This window comes from Labrus bergylta, chromosome 6, assembly GCF_963930695.1.
Source record: "Labrus bergylta chromosome 6, fLabBer1.1, whole genome shotgun sequence".
NCBI lineage: Eukaryota > Metazoa > Chordata > Actinopteri > Labriformes > Labridae > Labrus > Labrus bergylta.
In genome coordinates, this window is record NC_089200.1 from 22,603,290 (window position 1) to 22,622,186 (window position 18,897).

Here is an 18,897-nt window from a genome sequence, read left to right on the forward strand (position 1 = left end):
ACACCAGCACGGTTTCTTTCTCTGCACACAGCACTCAACATGTCCAATCACTGCATTTGCACATGAACAGCTCTCAACAATGTAACAGGACATTTACAACTGTGATCTGTATCCCTGCAAAGCATGCTTACATGTGTTTGATGTACTTGTTTTAATACGCTTTTGTTTTAGCTTTTCAATTTACATTCTCCTTTATTTGACACCTTTTTATAAGTCATTTTGAGCTACATTTCTTGATGTGTATATATTTATTTTTATTGTTATGTCATGGTTGTTATAATTAATCATTGATTAATTGGATATGAATGGTGATAGGGATCAAAAATATGATCTTGGTATTTTTTAGCTGAATTGGGATAGAGATAGAAACAAGGTAAATTTATAAGCCAAATCCAAATATGCCAAATGTCATATAGGCAAAAAAAAAAAGAAGTTCCTTACCTGCATAAAACACACAGCTCTGTATTTTGTGTTGGAGGTGGCATTTAAGTTTTGGTCAGAGAGGGACAGAGGAGGAGCAGGGTGAAGAGGGATAGACAAAGAGACGAGGAACATGGTGAAGAAGAGGGACTGACAAAGAGAGGAGGAGTAGTAGGATGAGAGAGAGAGGAGGAGCAGGGTGAAGAGGGACAGAGGAGAGAGGAGGAGCAGGGTGAAGAGGGAGAGAGGAGAGGAGCAGGATGTAGAGGGAGAGAGGTGGGGCAGGATGTAGAGGGACAGAGGAGAGAGGTGGGGCAGGGTGAAGAGGGAGAGAGGAGAGGAGCAGGATGTAGAGGGAGAGAGGAGGAGCAGGGTGAAGAGGGACAGACAAGAGAGAGAAGGAGTAAGGTGAGGAGGGACAGACAAAAGAGGAGAGGCTGGTTGGAGAAGTGGGACTGACAAAAAAGAGGAGTAACAGGATGAATAGGGACAGACAAATGAGAGGAGGAGCAAGGTAAAGAGGGACAGACAGAGAGAGGAGAAATAGGTAACTGACGTGTCTACTAAAGAAATGTATAACCTTTTTGTAAGGTATCTTTAATTATATATACGTATATATTAACTAAATGCTCTTACTACTTAATATAGCTTAACACTATATTGATATATCTTACCCAGTCCTAATTGACCAGTTCTTATTCAGAGATGTATTGATTTGAATGTTAAATATTGATCAATCAGTCAGTGATCTCCCAGATCATAGATTTACATCTTGAGATGGAAGTGGTTCTTGGAGGGTCCAAATATTAATTTAGGGCATACTCACACTACGCAATCCGTACCGTGCCAAAGAACGCTTCACCCCTAAAGGCCAGTTAGTTTGACTAGTGTGAGTGCTCCGATCCGTGCTCAAGCACGGTACACTTCCTTGGCAAGCTTTCATTATTGAGAAACCTCGATGTGTTCTGGATGTATCTGACTAACATGACTCAAAATAAGCCACAAAGTCAGTAAAGTAGCTGTCATGTTCTGTGTGTTCTCATATGTGCAGACGCACACTTGACCGCCCGTCCCTTTATTTAAAAAAAATGCCTGTCTGGTAAACTAAGCACGCTTCATAATTACTTAAAGCCGTTCATGAGTTGTATTACTGCCTTATCAATCAATCAAACTTCATTTGTATAGCACTTTCCGTACAACAAATGTATCACTAAGTGCTTTACATCAACATAAATCCAACAGCAACAACATGACTCCCTCCCCCACCCCTATCCCACAATCCAAAAACTAAGGTAAAAATAACTAGATAAGAACAGGTACTGAGGAAACGCTATCATTTATTCTAAATGAAGAAACACAGGAGGTTCATAATGTAATAAAACTTGATGAAATGAGATTCAGTTGAAAGCTTTACTAAAATGGTATGTCTTGAGTTTGCTTTTAAAAATGTTTACATTGTGTTCTGCCCTCAGGTCTCCTGGTAAATTGTTCCACAGACAGGGGCCATTGTAATAAAAAGATGCCTCACCATAGGTTTTCGTTTGGACATTTGGAACAATTAAAAGACCACTACCAGAAGACCTGAGGGCTCTGGTGGGCTCATAAGTTAAAAGCAAATCGGGTAAATAGGGGGATGCAAGACCATTAAGAGCTTTAAAAAGCAATAAGATCATCTTAAAATCAAGAGGTAACCGTGCTTAGGTTAGTCCTGGAGTAGCGTAAATTCAGGCCAGCTCGGGAACAAATGCCAACACATCTGCAGTACTGTCAGGACTTTACTTAAAGAAAATGTATGGACTCGTACAAAATTTCCCTCTAAATATCACTTCTTTATCCATTGGAAATATGTTGTGCTGTCTGTATCAGACGAGTTTCCCTTCTCTCTGTCTGTGTTTTATCTCTGAAGAAGCAGAGTCTTCTGGCACAACTTCACCAACTAGGTGCACTAAGAGTGAAAGGCTAGAGTGTGTCAAAAAGCTCCAGCAACACTTGTAGTATGAAGATCCACTTTATTAACTAATTAGACGCTTTTCATCTTGTGGCCTTCATCAGAGTGTTTTATCTGTGTTCTGTGTTTTCCTGAATGCATGCTTTAGGTTGAAAGCCTTTTGAAATTATTTTTTAAGCTGAGGTTCTTTTCAATATTAGCTAATGAGGAATAAACAAAGATTTTATCATTTTCAAACCCAGTATGGAAGTAACATTTTTAACTTGCATCAACAGTAATTCATGTGCCCTGATGCACCAAACAGACGGCAAAGAACTAGTGGCGATGAAGGCAGCCTGTGGGGCCGCCTTTTGTCTTGGCCAAAAAGACGGGTAGCGACAGAGCTGGACACACCGCAAAAACTAGGACGACGACCGCTCACCGACAGCCAGCGGTCTCCTTGGTGTGTCATGGCCTTAAGAACTCAAATATCTGTTGAATGGAAAATAACTCTTCCCAGTTTCCTTTTGTGCTAAACTAATTCACCATCAACTCCCAGGGGGGCCCCTGTCAGTGGTGTTGATGTCCTGGTCCTGGAGGTCCACAATAATCTAAAGTGGCTTTCAATCATCATCAGTTTAACTAGGGGAAACATAAAGTCAAATATTTAGATACAATTCTAATTATGCATGGCTAAGATTCTGTAAGTACTTGTTTTTGTTGTCATTAGGCGATACAGCATAAGGTTATATTTCACTACGGGTGCACCTTTGCACGTGTTTGTTCCGGCTACAATAGTTCAATGTGGTTAGCGTTACATGCCATGTCAGCCGTGAGCAGGAAAAGTGATGTGTGGATGTACTTCGGCATAACAGACAATTATAACGTGCAGTGACAGATATGTGGCGCTAAACTTACATGTCACAGAAATACTTGTTCAGTGCTTAACCATTTGATCTTAGAGCCATAGACTTTAGATAAACATGGACAAAGCCTCAGTGACATCATCCATTGGTTACTGTACCATCCGTCCATGGAGGTTATGTTGAAAATGCTGTCTCAACCTAACGGCAGGCTAACAGCTGGAGCTGAGGTCAGGCTCAGCTACACTGCACCTGCCTGTCAGTCATGTCAGTGACACACCTTATTAAGAATATCTCTTGTCCTTCATAAAATCAAAACAGATGAGTTATCAAACATCACAAGCCACCATCACACCAAACAACAGCTACGAGAGTGGAATAAATGGATGAGGAAAGAGCAGCAGAGTTGAGGGCTGATTTGCAACGTGTCGACTAAGTGTTACCACAGACTGGTGGAAAGTACTCTCCACGGAGTCATGTTACCATCATTTGTCATTTCATTGAGAACTGGGATTTGAAGACCGCTGTACAACAGACACACACAGTACTGATGAGTGACACAACCCAGAAAAAGTATGTCCACCACTCTCACTGAGAATGTGTTGAACAAAAACAACCTCTACAATAAGGTGTTAACTTATCCAGTACACCAAAAGAGGATTAACAAGCTATAATACAATTACTTTTTCTTTGGAGACAACACTACAATACTTAACACTTCAATGGAAACAATGAAATAGAAGCCAGCTCTTTTAGCACATAATATTCAGGCCATCTACACCACTTCTTATTGTTGCATCACACGTTAGTCACCTGTCCCGCTGTTAACAAAAGCTTGATGTGCATGAGCCCTGCACAGGTGGGTCATCTGAGCAGACCCGCAGGTTAAACTTAGATGTAGATCTAAGCCAACCAACTTTTTGTGCTTCCATTTATGTCAACTTCAAATCTGCTGGGGCTTATACCCTCTACACTACTAAACTCCCTTGTTTATGAGGAAGTTATTCAGTTAATTCAAGTGAAAAGTCAATCATGCAAATAATCATGTCTGACTGTAGAGCTTAATGCTTTATTCTTTTGTGCTGCAGATTAGACATTACATTGAATGATTTACATTAAAAAGCACAATAAAAGACCATGGTTTTAAAAGGGACAAAAATGTATACATAAAATGCATCTATAAAAATGTCCCCACTGCTTGGATTGGTATCAAACCTTATTTTTGTCATAATTTGTAGTAGGCCTGGCGATAAAACGATAATTATCACGATATAATTTGTCATTATAAATATTGAAAATGTTTGATAGAGTTACACCTGTAGTTAAACCATTCAGCTACTGGGAAACGGGGGTGCTAATGCGCCTTGAACGCTAGTTGCCACCCGACAATAAAGAGACGAGGAACAGCCAATCATCTCGCAGGGATAGCCGAAGGCAGGGTAACAGACATTTGGAGCGGAATGGAAAAAGCCGAAATTGGCGATCGCCACACTGCATAGCAACAAACTGTCATATTAGCGTTTTCCAGCTCCGTGCACTGAGCTTATGATGGTGAAATGTCTCTGACAATAAAGTATAATTAAACCATAATTTACCATCTGGTTTCTTCAACTTTCACTCAGGAGCAAAAATCAGCTTTTAAATTTGAAAGAAATAATGATTGACAATTACCGTGAGAATTAGCGATATCGACTGATATGACAGTTTTTATCGTGATTACACTTTTGTCATATTGCCTAGGCCTAATTTGTACTAACGGTACTAACCCCTTAAGCCTCAAAACCAATGACTGGCTCTACCGAATAATATTCTCAGGATACCATCAAAAGCTCCTTGAAGTCTCTGTAAGCTGATATCTTGTAGTTGGAGCACCAGTGTGCCGTAAAGAGTTGTTTCCCTGAACAAAAACACCACAACAAATATAAAGCTTTTCTAATGTACTAAACCCACTGCAGTGATGTAGTTTTCAGTTGAGTTGATGAAATATTTCTGCTGTAGTATAAATCTTGCCATATCCCGTCAAGCCTCTCTGCTGCACAGGAAAGACTTGAACAAAATTTATGATGTTTTTACCTGTCAGTTTTCTCAAATGCTAAGTCGTACCTGCCAGATCCATGAGCAACACTCAGCCGAGTTTTCATATACAGCTTCATCAGGATTCAGGGTTTCTGCCAGAAAAGTTAAGAGACCTGTGCTGTTTAAAATGTACAACATTACCACAGTGCTTTTGATGGGGACTAGTACTGATACTTATTCAAGTCATTGGTTAAAGAGCCCTGATAAACCAGGTGGATGTTCTGTCACAACAGGCTGTCTGTGAACGTCTGACATTTGTATTTGGGCTTTTCAGCTACTTGAGCTTGCTGAATCAATTTATAGCCTGTAGGTGAAAGAAATCACTCTGGAAGTGGGCTTGATCTACGTTAATCAGTGCACGAGAAGAGGGGCTGTTAATTGGGGACAAAACTGGTTAAACAGTAGTTATCAGATTAAGGTTTACTGCTCTTGCGATTATATTGCGTTGCCGTAAGCAAAGAGCTGTATGATGTACTTTCAGATCCTACCCGTTCATCAGACTTTTCCTAGTGTTTACGCAAGCAATATGTGCTCATGTCGTCCTGTCTCGGTTTACATTATTGTCAAACATTGGCATTGTTTTGGGTCATTTGGACACTGTGTAGGAGTTTGCTTGCATTTTTATTATTATAATTAAAAACAAGAAATCTTGTTGGGTCTAGGCTTGGGCGGTATTTAGAAATCCCGGCGGTATTACCGGTACTTTTAATACCGCTGAAAATACAAACACTACTTTTTCTGTTAAACTGACTCAGATATAATGTATGGAGGTGAGGGGTTGTAGTGCACAGCGCGCGCCAGCAGAGGTCCGCTCCTATCTAGACCCCCCCCCCCCCTTACTGTGGCCACTATGACTGCAGAGCTGATAGCCCTGCTAGAAATGTAACTGACTAACATCAGAGTGGAGGAGGGAGACTTATTCATGAGGTCATAATCAGGATTTACAGAAAAAGGGGGTGTATTGTTCTATAAATAAACCTTGTTGAGTGCTCTTTTGATTGAAAGAGTCATAAATTGAAGTTAAAGAGTGACCAGTGGATTTGGCAGCGCAACTCAAGAGCCAGCCGTTCTGTGCCTCTGCTTCGCAACTAAACGAGCAACACAGCTGCACAGAAACTGCACGTTGTTGACGTTACTGAACACAATAGACATCGTCACTCAGGAAGACAGTTTAAACCTTTTTTTCTTGAATGTTCAGCACAGCTGGAATCACGGTCACACCACAACGCTCCTAACTAAAAACAATGTAGATGTGCTTATTCTTGGCAATAAACTTAAGTCTTCAGAGTGTGTAATTTCATTATTTTATTGGAAACAGAAGTTGTAGGTGTCGTTAATTGATGTAAAAGCAAAATAGAAAATTACATTATGGGAACAGGATAGTTGGCTAAAGTAAAACATACCGTAAAATCCAGAATATAAGTTGCACCGGTATAAGACGCACACTGTTTTGAAGGTCTCTCTTAGAGAGAAAAACAGTTTAAACTGTCTTTATTGCATGGCGATTTATATTGTGTTCAGCGATGTCTACAACGTGCAGCTTCTGTGCAGCTGTGTCGCTCTTAAAGTCCTGTCTGTTTTCACTTTCGGGAGTTTGCACTCCTACTAGCTACAGTACGGTAGTTGAGCTCTCAGCCTGCAGGGAAAGTTGTGAAGCACAGACTCCTAGCTTGCGAGTCGCGCTGCCCGACTCCGCTGGTCACTCTTTAACTTTAATATAGGACTCTTTCAATTCAAAAAGCACTCCACAAGGTTTATTTATGGAACAATATACCACTGTTTTCTGTAAATGCATGGTTATGACCTCGTGAGGGAGAAAAGATGTGGAAAAAGTCACACAGCCAGCCTGGTCTGTGTCACCGTCTCTTCCAGCACAGCATGCACTCATGTTTTCAAAATGCTTCCTTTCTAACAGTTCAAACGTTAATGCACAATGATTGGAGATGGGTTTTTAATCGCATCAGGTCGCAGTTAGTGGCTGCTGCACCCGCTGTAATGACGGTGCGTGTTTCAGTATTTTATACTGGTATATTGGTCGCACCGGTGTATAAGACGCAGCCAACTTTAAAGATGAAAAAATAGGTATTAAAAGTGCGTCTTATACACCAGATTTTACAGTAGGTCGGCAACCAGGGTATGAACTGTGAAGGTGAGCGCTACAACAAGGAAATTTCTTTATTTTTTTCCCAATATTTATTTTTTCATATACCGCAGTAAAATGGCAAAATTGGGTCCCTAGAAGTTCTATTCTTGATGCTGTGGTATCTAAACCAGTATCAATATTGTCTGGTTTTTACTAGAATCGTATTGAAACATAAAAATCTGGTGTCGTGACAACTCAAATATCATGCTCCATTAAATGTGGACAAATAAAAGAAATATAAGTGAGGAAAGCAATCATATCTTTAGTCTTCTTTCCACTATATCTTCAGGTGCTTTTATTTTTAAAAGTGTCCAAATGGTAAGCAGTTTGGTTTCAAAATGTCCTTCAAACTCTGCTTTATCACAGCAGTTCTATATCAGGGGTTTTCCTGGCTCAGAATGGGCCTTTTAGGGGGTGACTATACGCGCTGTAGTAAACGTTCGACCCGTGTACAACAGTATATTCTACGAGTCTGTATCGCCTTATTTGACAGAAATTTGTGCATTTCCTGTTATTTCTGACCATTTTATAAATAATATTATCATACCAAACGGAAATCATTGTATGGAGTGTCCTAGTGATGTGTTTAATTGAAACTTTCCCAAACAAGGACTAAATGCAGCGCACAACAGTCATCCTTTGTCACTGCTGTTTCTTAAATCAGTTTGTCTGTCTGGACTGAAATGGCGTATGCTGAAAACTCTGTTTCCTCTTAAGGTATGAGAATCCCTTGTTCTCTTTCTGATACTGTCTGTCAGGGTACTATTTTCAGACAGCTGGAGACTTTTTCTGCTGATATTTAGACCAACAGAAGTGATACATTCAAGTGTCACTGTTTCTCTGCTTTTAGTCATCAACAACCAACAGAAGAAATAGAAGATGTAGGAGAAAATATTGAGTGTGTGTCTAGCCTGCACTGTCCCCCATGCACCGTTAGTCATACACAAAAACACAACACAAAAGCTTCTGCCTGAACCCTCAGTACCTAGCGGACAGAGACATGAAAACCCTGAATACAAAGGTGTAGAGCAGTTTGAAATACAATACTACATCTTTTCCTTAACTGGCAGGAGTGAGGTGAAATGATTATGTAGTTAATATACGGAGTATACATTCAGGCTGAACTGTGCCTGCTAGGCAGGGTGTCATTATTTGATACACATAACTTCAATAATAAATGTTTAAAAGTTAAAATTTTTAACTTTACATCATATTTGTCATCTCACTGTCCAAGAGCAGCAGGGTTTATGATAAAAGCACAAAGACAACAAATCTATTAGGTCTGCTATACAACGCTATAACGACGACATTTGTTTTTATATCAATGCTAAATGTAGCCCAACAGAATCACAATATCAACATAAGAGCTGAGAAGAATGGGAAGGGGTTGTGTCAGAGTTGGGGCGTCCCATTGGGGAAAAAAATCCTTTCCCCCTCAGTGCAAAACGGATGTGACGTTTTCTGTGCATTCCCCTTGATGCTGACTGTATCTATGGTTGTGCACTGATTTCAAGGAATAAATGTCACCACCCCCAGGGGTTGACATTAAGTCAAATTTGCCAGTGGTGCCAGTGGCCGCTAGTTTTCAAAGATCACTGACCATTGTAACCACTGGCCCAGGAACGTTACTTTTTATTCTAAAAATAACAGTCACCAATTCACTCGAGTGAATTACTCCTTTTATTTTTTTAATTGAGCTCTAATTATATCAAATATTTTGTATTTTTCTTATATTTATGTGTTCATGTTTATTCATCATGCTGGTAACTGTATATCTGACTGATCTTAATATGAGGCTGTGATAGAGCTGGAATTGTTATGATCACCTTTTTCCCCTTCTTTCTTCTCTGTGAGAAACTCTTCATCCTTAGATCTTTACTTTAGGAGCTCTCTTAAAGGGGTCATATTATGCTTTTTCTGGTTTTATATGCTCTTTAGTGTGTTTTCCAAGTGTCCTGTGCATGTTTAGGCACATCTATGTGCAAAAATTCAAAGTCCACGAAAATGCGGCTTCTCCTACCTCCTCCTGTTAGCTGCAGCGTTAGCTGCAGCGTTAGCTGCATGTAACGCTCGGTTCTTTTTTTTGCCAGTGTGACGTCTTGTCAGTGTGATATCACTGATCTAAACCCATTGGCTCGTTGTGGCAAGCCCAGCAGCTCATGTTGCACGCCCATATTAACTTCAGTAGCACGCCCAGGATATGCCGTAGCCTGCGGTAGCACAGTAGTGCTAAGGTGCTAATGTTTTTGCTCCTCTCGGAGCCAAAGTGGCTGCATTCCCAATATGGTAGAAGGGGCGTGACATTTACGAGAACCGTGCTGAGTGACTGACCAATTACGGCAGAGCCGACAGGCCGACCAATCAGATCAGACTTCAGAGCCTTGGAGAGAGAGTCAGAAGCGAGCCGGTGCATCAAGTGGCAGTACATGAAAACAGACACTTTTCAAACTTGAGCTATTGTGACCATACTTTAGTAGGTACATAGGTTAAATATACAAACCCCCAAAAAGGGCATAATATGACCTATTAAGAGCTAAAATGCTTTGTGAATAACTTTCATATTTACCAGGAACTAGTATTTAACTTTAAGGGGAAATTTAGCTGCATCGTGTTCCAGCTCCTCCAGCTGTCTGTCACTGTGGCTGAAACTTTTCTCCCTTCTGTTTCCATCATGCCCTGCTGTCACTCTCGACTCTTCCGGTGATTTTCTTCCTTTGAATGCTGATTTAAGCTCAGCTTTTGTTGGGATCTGATGGTTTTAAAACCGTTTTACCAAACATGTTTTTTATCAGAGAATACCTGCGCTAAAATCTGTGTGCGAGTGTACAATTCAAGACAAGCGAGCGCGCTCACGGGACTCAGCAGTGAAGCCGTCGGCTACCTTTCAACTGTGCCTTGCAACTGCCTTACATTGATGCTGTTGCAGTTATTAGCGCGACGTTTAGAAAATAATTACTGACAAAACACTGGTATGACAGGAATGCGCTGTGAAAATTGAGAAGGTGTTACTGTCTTCTTCTTTTTTTCAGGCAGTATTTTAACTGTTATAATGTCGAGCCCTGCCACCCCTACTCGCTTAAGATGAATTCTCCTGAATATATCCTGCTGCTTTCTCACATCAGCTCACTCAGACTTTTTACATACAACAGGGCTGGAAGGAAAAACTCTTGATAAAGTCTGAGTGAAAAATGTGTCTGTTTGTGTTCATACACAAAACTTCTGGACTTTCTCAGGAGTTTGTGCATGTGCGAATGCACTATATGGCTACAGCATCATGTAAAAATATTAATAATTTGTTTAACCAACTTGTAATTCTTCTGCCAACTAGTGAGGGTGCAAACATTTAACCATCCAGTTTTCTAAACACATACACCCTCAATCCAAGTGCTATATAAGTTCAAGTCCATTTACTGTTTTTTTTTATTTTTATTATTACTAAGCTTGACTGACATTAAAGTTGATACTGATTATTTCCCTCTTCTCATAAAAAGAACATTAAAATCAGCCAGTGTTTTTTGTCCCGGGTCAGAACTTTGACCTAATTTTACATATTCAGAACCAGGCTGTTTTCAAACAAACTTACTTTTCTTTTAAGTGCCTGTTCCTTCACAAAGTGTTCCAACCCTGCAGATGGAGACAGAGCTCATCAGAGCTGTCAGCTCCCCAACACACACACACACACACACACACACACACACACACACACACACACACACACACACACACACACACACACACACACTCAGACACTGTTCCAGCATTGCTCCGTTAATAATAAATGCCCTCTCTTTGACTTAGGAGCGACACTGCAGCCTGAACATGCTCTCTTTCTGTCCTTGGTGCTGCTTACTCAAACTCACCTTGTACTTCTGAGTTCTGTGTCCATGTGTTTGACTCCTGCTCTGTTTGCCTGTTTGCTTGTGGACATATAGTGTGTTCATTTTTTCTAGAATCACTGTTCACACTCAGTCTCCATCCTTTAAAATTAGGGACCATTAGTAAAAAAGCAATATGCTGGTTTTAAGTCCTGCATTTAACTATTGACTTAACGGTATGTGTTCTCTTCAGGCTTGCTGCAGAAGTTAATGGTACATTACTTTGAGCCTACAATGATTGTCTCTCTGATACTAGTGCTGTGAGAAGAGTAGACATTATATCTGGGTAACAAAACTGATTACTGACATTCTGCTTGCTTTAAAATAAGTATCTCCACACTGTTGTTTGTTATTCTTTGACCATTATTTACTTTTTTTTTTTCTTTTTTCTTTTTTTTTTTTTCTTTTTTTTAACAAGATCAGATTCAGGACAGCTTTATGCCAGCTTTAGACATTACGGTTAAGCCCCGTTTCTACCAAAGGATCTTTACCCCAGAACTGTGGTCTGTGAAAGAACTAGATATGAAAACAGAAGAAGCCCGTAAACCCAGAAGAGGACAATGCTGGTAACTTTGTGCCTTTTTAAATGTTCTTTTCTTCCTGTCTGTCTGAAGGAGGCTGGTTCTGGAGGCGAGGCCAAAGGACCAGACTCAATGAGTTTCCAGCGAAATGTCCGAGAAGTCAGGGCAGAGCACCAAGGCAAAGGATGGCAAAACAAAGTATGCAACCCTTAGCCTCTTCAACACCTACAAGGGCAAATCTCTGGAAACCCAGAAAACTGCAGGTGAGCCCCTACTGTTAACCACCATTAGCCCTGCACACTGTGATAAATATAGTGAGTGGGCTTTGGCATTATGACTTTTTTTAAATCACTGACCTGCTGATTACTTCATCCCAGTGGCTGCCAGACATGGGCTCCAGAGTTTGGGCAAAGTTGCTGTCAGCAGGCGCATGCCCCCTCCAGCCAACCTGCCCAGCCTGAAAGCCGAGAACAAGGGAAACGACCCGAACGTCAACATTGTCCCCAAAGACGGTAGTGGCTGGGCATCTCGACCTGAAGCCGGGGACGAGAGGTAAGTTAAAAAAAACTTCTGCAGAAACAACCTGACCAACTGTAGCTTCTGTCTAAATGAAGATGCACGCTTAGCAGAATAACATAAATTATTTGAGATACTAGTAAGAGGAGTTTGTCAACCATTTTAGGATATGAATGTTGTAAACTGACCGGTTTTGGGATCCACAGGCAACAGGAGACTCCCCCACCCCAGATCAAACCAGTGGTGCTCCAGACTCAGGAGCCGACTGTTGGGGTGAGCCGATCCTGGGCCAACAGCAAGCAGACACAGCTGGACGGTAAAAACACTCCACACTCTGTATTACTATGACTCGTATAACATGTATCACTCCTGTCATCCACACTGCCTCTCATTGTAACTCTTACTACAAACAAAAAAATGAAGTGAATTCCTGTGAGAATAAAATAAATGTGTTTTTACTGGTTTTAATTACTGAATCTGTTTAAAGGAGGAGACCTCTGCTGATAATTCGGCTCCACTTAAAACCTCTTAAACCAAAGTTTAGAGGTTATCCTTCCTTACTTCCTGCACAGTTTTACACATTTCCTCAAGGCTGGCACACTCTAAAAGATTCAGAGAATGTGGCATGAAGAAGTTGTGATCATTTATGGACTGCTTTCAACTGTATTTTTTTGATCTTGTGGTTATTGGTTGTTCTGTACAGGAGCTCCTCGTGTGAGCAGCCATTTTCACCAGGAGTTTCCCAGCCTGCAGGCAGCTGGCGAGGCGGAGAAAAGTGACGGTCAGGACGAGGAGCCCTATGGACCAGGACCCAGCCTCCGACCTCAAAGTAAGGACACCATCTGGAACACAAACATCTAAGTGCTCACTGATTCCTTTTGTCTACCTGATGATGTGAAGTCTAAAATACATTTCTGTTTCATCAAGATGTTGGCAGTTGGCGTGAGGGTGGAGGCAGGAATTTAATCACTGCACCCAGCCCTGAGATGGACGGCAAGGCTGCAGAGGAGGGCAGTACTGGTCCGGGTACCTCGACACCACCGGCGGAGGCTGATGAGTCAGGGCGGGCTTTAACAGCTGACAGTCAAAGGGAGAAGACTGAGGGCAGGGAGAGGCTGCCCCCCTCCTCAGGACCCCCTCAGCCCAAACTGAACGGGGGGCAGCAGCCTCCTGTGGGGGTGCCCACTCACTTTGACCCAGCTTTCAGGAGCATGATGCCACCCTACGTAAGTCACATATCACAGAGTGTCAATTTGTGTTGTTAGTCTCTTCTTCAGCCTGTTGACGATGATTTCTGTTTTTGCTGCAGATGTTTCATGCGTATCCTCAGATGACTTTTAGCCAGGGGCAAGGAAACCTCCGATACCCTGTACCACAAGATGGAGCCAAGTAAGTTCCCATCCTTAAGGCCTATCACATGATTCGGCTGTTAAAGCTGACAAATAATTAACCATACTTTGTTTTATCACTGCTCAAAGTAACAAACTTTGAATTCTTCCTTATTATTAATAAACACAATCTCTGTTTTGACCTCAGAAGAAAGTGAAACTTCTGTAAATTATTCTCAAGTTATAATTTTTTCTTTTACAGGCCATCTTAAACAAAATGAACTCCCACTGCTCCTTGTCTTCATACCATTTATGGTCATTGAAATAATAAAAGAATCTGAGAACCTACCAGCTGGTATAAAAGAGAGAATTATTTACATTTTCCTCATCAAAGAGCATAAAATGTCTGAAACATGCATCAACCTGAAGGAAATCTAGTGTTTTTAGCTTTGTACACAAACGTGGCAGATGACACAAAAACGTCATGAATATTCAGTTCAGGTTTCAGGTTTGTGTAAAGTAATGTAGAGCAGGGTGTAAATTTGTTAGCTCTCATAGTGGATTTTCTCATCCTTGTCTCCCTGTCTGGTGTTCAGGGGTCCTCGCGCAGCTCGACCTCAGCAGGCCCCGCCTCAGTCGTGGCTTCAGGACCCGGACAGACCCTCCATCGTCAGCGCCAATGAACTGAAAGAGCTCGACAACTTGGACACTGACACTGATGAGGGCTGGGCAGGTGAGTGTCTGTACTTTACCTCATGGACATTGGTGTTTAATCAATCAGCTGACTTCACAGTTATCTTCCTTTTCTTTTCTGTAAACAGGAGCTCAGATGGAGGTGGACTACACCGAGAAACTGAACTTTAGTGACGATGAGGAGAACCAAGCTAATAAAGAGAAAAGAGAAAACTGGTGAGAATCTAATTTTTACTGTCATTGTCCTGCAGTCATCTCTGCTTCACTGAATATAAATCCCAGAAGTCTTTATTGGTATAAATTATTTCATTTTTATTGATTTACGGAGCATGAGTTCATTTTTTAGATTAGTATGCTACTTTGCACAAATTCCCTATGTCCTGAACTTTTTAAAGAACTTGAGATAGTTTGACTTATTGTATTTAAATTATTTATTCTGACTGTGTATAAGTTTATAATATTTTTCTTAGATTTGCCTTAATCAACAACACAAGACACTACATGATGATTATTCTGAAGAGTGGCCTTCTGTCTCTAAAACAGATTTTCATATCGTGCACAAATGAACAGACATACAGTGTCAGCTCTTAATGATGCCAGAAATACAATAAAACAAGATTGTGCATGAGGCACAAACCTCAAGTCTGAGTCGAGTCTGAAGTCTTTGAGGAGTGAGTCCAAGTCAGGTCTCAAGTCACATTTGTATGCGACTGGAGTTTGAGACTTGGACTCCAGTTGCACTTGATTCCCAATCTCTGGTATATAGCTATATTAATTTAGCTTTATTCTCTATTTGTCCTTTTTTGTGTAACAAACAAATTTAATCTGCGCAATTTACTTCTCTTCTCTTATCCACACACACTAACACACACCTGCACCTCTCCTTTCTAACACACAGTGGTACGTCAGAGACGCTTAGTTACCATTACTCAGGATATTCTGTTATTACATCAGGGGAGCCGTGCTTATTGATGATGTCACAACGGTCACCTTACACTATGAATGCTGGATAGCATACACAGCAAGCAGCTGCAGAAAAATGTTTAGTTTGCTTAACTAATGCTTTAGTTTTAATAAGACAACGCACGTCAATCAATGTATTCAGGAGGAATGTTTGGTCAGCTCCCTCTCTAAGGAAAATAAACCTGGGCAGCCTGTCTTAGTTTCGGATGTGCGGGGAACACTGGTGTTTACAATGTTAATAAAATAAAATCACTTACAATGACCAAGTCAGATTTCGTCAGGTGGCATTATTTGTGATAATATTTGCGATTGTTACTGCTTGATGTGGAAGTGAGAGTATTTGGCTTCTCCCTGAGTAAGTTATAAGTTCTAATAAATTTTGGGGTTTTCATTGAATTAAATGACTTTATTTTCAGGGAGTGGATGAGTAAAGTGGATCGTATGAGATCTCGTCCACCAGACAGTCAGGAGGTCTGGAAGGAGGGCTCTGAGGACCTTGGGGGTGGTAAATCCTCCTGGATGGACAATGTAGATCCCAGAGCGCCATCACCAGGCAATATCGGGCAGTACAAGTCAGCTGCTCCACAGGTAAAACATTTAAAAAATGTCACATCATATTTTCACTTTTTAATTTTACAATAAGGTTGTGAAAGGTGTGCTAATGAATCTTTTCTCCAGCCTGGCACTCGTCCTGTTGGAGGCGGAGCGCCTCGTGTCAGTAAACCACAGGCGGCTGCAGCGGCCCCTGCTGCTGATGAGGACCCAGAGGCTTGGCGACAGAAACGAAAGAAGCCTGTGGAGGTTTCTGAAGCTGTGGAGCGAGCAAGAAGGAGGAGAGAGGAGGAGGAGCGACGAATGGAAGAACAGCGACTCGCTGCTTGTGCTGAAAAACTTAAGCGTCTCAATGAAAAACACAAACAGTCGGCTGAGGGTAAACCTGCCCCTGCCCAGATCGCCTCTGATGACGGAGGAGCTGCTAGTGAGGAGACTGTCTCACCTGCTCCTGATCTGGCATCCAGCCCTGGACCTTCAATCCCAACTTCACAATCACAGACCTCCATCATGCCGGCTCCTCTGCCTGAGGGGGCAGAGCAAGAGAGTGAGAGGGTGGAGCGAGAGATAGAAGAACCCAGTGTTCAGGAGGAGGTCCACCTGCCTCCTCAGCCCAGCCCCCCTATCCACAGACAAGTGACCACCGCTCCAGAGCCTCAGAGTGAGGGTGAGGGCTCTCTGGTTGAGGTGGACCCCCTGGTGGAGGAGAACCAGGCTGAGCGGACTACAGTGCCTATCGGAGATTATTTCAACATGAAGGACAGCAGAGGTTAGCTGGATCAGAGTATCAGAGTGATGTTTCTCAATGACTGATGAGGTTTAATTAATAACACTCCTGTTGGTTTGTTTTTCTGCAGTTGAGGAGCCCCACCTCTCTCTGCCTCACATGGACCCCCCTGGTGGAGAGGACGTCCCTGTGGCTCCTCCACAGCTAGAAGGAGAAGCTGCAATAGCCATGCGTCCTTCTCTCACTTCAGGATATTCCAAACAGTTTCAAAAGTCTCTGCCTCCTCGTTTCCTCAGACAGCAGGTAAGAATCTCCTCATTTGGTTGATTGAGCCACTTTGGCTGAAATGTTCATGGTTTAGTCATAAAGTTGGGTGTGACTAGCTAGATTGTTTCCAAACTTTAAACAAAAAGACTGGGGCTGTCGCGATAACCGCAAAAATGGATAACTGCAGTAAAAAAAAAAAAAACAAGATCACCGCGGTGAACGGTGGCAACCACCATAATCTCACGTTAAGTCACCTCACCCAACATAATGTTCAGAAGGACACACAAGCAGCTGCACTGGTATCTTAACCAAATATAACTTCGCCCCTTTGTTAACATCTTGGCTTTCAGTCAAATGAAAAAGGAGAACCAGCGGATTTAGACGATGCAATCTGTCAAATCTGGCCAAAAATATGTGTGAAATGAGGAAACATCTCATCTGAGCTCTCACTTCGCAAATAGGCCTAGCGTATGGCCTGCAAAATGATTTTGATTGTGACTTTTACTTATTTTTATTGTTTTCTTAACAACAACGCAGTGAAAATCAGCGACAGAGACATATGTTTCACTCCACAGAGCAGTGTGCATGCCAGCAGCAGCGCAGCCAACACTACACGCACAGCTGAAATACAGCACTGTCATGGCAGCAACCGTTATAATCATGACAGTTAGTTTTTTAAAACCTGTACAGAACGATTGGTCTACAGCAGGGGTGCCCAACCTTTTTTGAACCAAGATCTACTTTTAAAGTTGCCAGTCTGCCGAGATCTACCAGTCCACATAGTGAGCCATAGCCTTTACCGACAGCCTACAAACGCATTTAATACTCAAACAACAAACAGAAAATAATATCAGATATAATAAATGAGAGTTCTGTAAAAATATCGACATACTTTTTTTAAAAACTCTTATTTTAGGGTAGGCTACATTTTAATATTACGTTTGTATTTATATCACATGTGTTTTTCCCCTTAATTTTGTTTACAACAAACAACTTTAATCTGTGTGGAGATGTTCACAGACTACAGCAGGCTGCTGTGAGATGATGTTGCTTTTGTTAAATTAGCTGCAGACACTGAGAGTGAACGGAGTAAAGTCCAACCGACCGTTTGACCGGGTCATGTGTGTTCCCACCTCGATCCGTAAAGATCACGGATCATCTGTGTGCTGTAGCACTAAAAGTAAAAAGGTTCGCGTGGTGGCTGGCGCTCCAGTGCAAGTGTGTGTGTGTGTGTGCGTTTGCGCTGTATGTTGGTGTGCCCCGCGATGCTCACAGTCATGACAGCAGAGAGGAGCAGAGAAAAGTAGCTGCAGCTTCATCAAATGCGCTTAATACTCGTAGCATAGTTTCTATATATTACTTTTTTGTAAAACATTTACCCTCCCGGTTTTACCTGCACGTCATTGCGCATGCCTGCACTCTCTCTCTTGCGCGCGCGCTCTCTCTCTCGCTCCCCCGCTCGCTCTCTCGCTCGCTCTCTCATGCACGCAGCAATTTCATGAATAAATGAAAAATTAAATACAAACAGGTCGGAAGTATACTTGGGCTCCCAACACAGGTATCGTGTGTGGGAAACAGTGCAATGAGATGAAATTGAAATCACTTTTCTATTTTACAATTGTATTTTATATTGACTAAACATCTCGCGATCGACTGAGAATCAGTCAGCGATCTATCTGTCGATCGCGATCGACTGTTTGGGCACCCCTGGTCTACAGGATACATAACGACAGGCTGAATACTTAATAAATGAATAAACGGGCTCAACTGGCCCAAAACTCTGTTAAGTCTGTGCAGCGTATCAGCAACTGTCTCGCCCTTTCTCTCTCTCATATATATTCCGTAGTCAAATCATACTGTACAGATACAGAATAACGAGTGTCTTGCACTAGTGGTGGGCGATATAACGATCTTAGATCGTGAAGATTTTAACGTGCTGACGATCTGCCAAAGCAGGGAGATCGTAGAACCGAGCTAATGTGTTTATTCTGTCATGCTGCAGTTTATGCTGGAAAACCAATTATAT

At 41.8% G+C, this 18,897-nt stretch overlaps 1 protein-coding gene across 2 annotated transcripts in view; it reads left to right on the forward strand.

Annotated features, from left to right (window-relative positions):
* prrc2c (proline-rich coiled-coil 2C) overlaps positions 1–18,897 on the forward strand; it is a 38,599-nt gene that overhangs the window by 973 nt on the left and 18,729 nt on the right. For both annotated transcript variants that reach the window (XM_065956021.1, XM_020631916.3), the window contains exons 2-12: positions 11,919–12,088; positions 12,203–12,377; positions 12,548–12,657; positions 13,045–13,170; positions 13,269–13,567; positions 13,651–13,730; positions 14,266–14,402; positions 14,491–14,578; positions 15,742–15,913; positions 16,004–16,646; positions 16,735–16,907. In XM_065956021.1, the coding sequence (XP_065812093.1) occupies positions 11,974–12,088; positions 12,203–12,377; positions 12,548–12,657; positions 13,045–13,170; positions 13,269–13,567; positions 13,651–13,730; positions 14,266–14,402; positions 14,491–14,578; positions 15,742–15,913; positions 16,004–16,646; positions 16,735–16,907 (2,118 nt within the window). In that variant the 5' untranslated portion in view covers positions 11,919–11,973. The remainder of the gene's footprint in view (positions 1–11,918; positions 12,089–12,202; positions 12,378–12,547; positions 12,658–13,044; positions 13,171–13,268; positions 13,568–13,650; positions 13,731–14,265; positions 14,403–14,490; positions 14,579–15,741; positions 15,914–16,003; positions 16,647–16,734; positions 16,908–18,897) is intronic.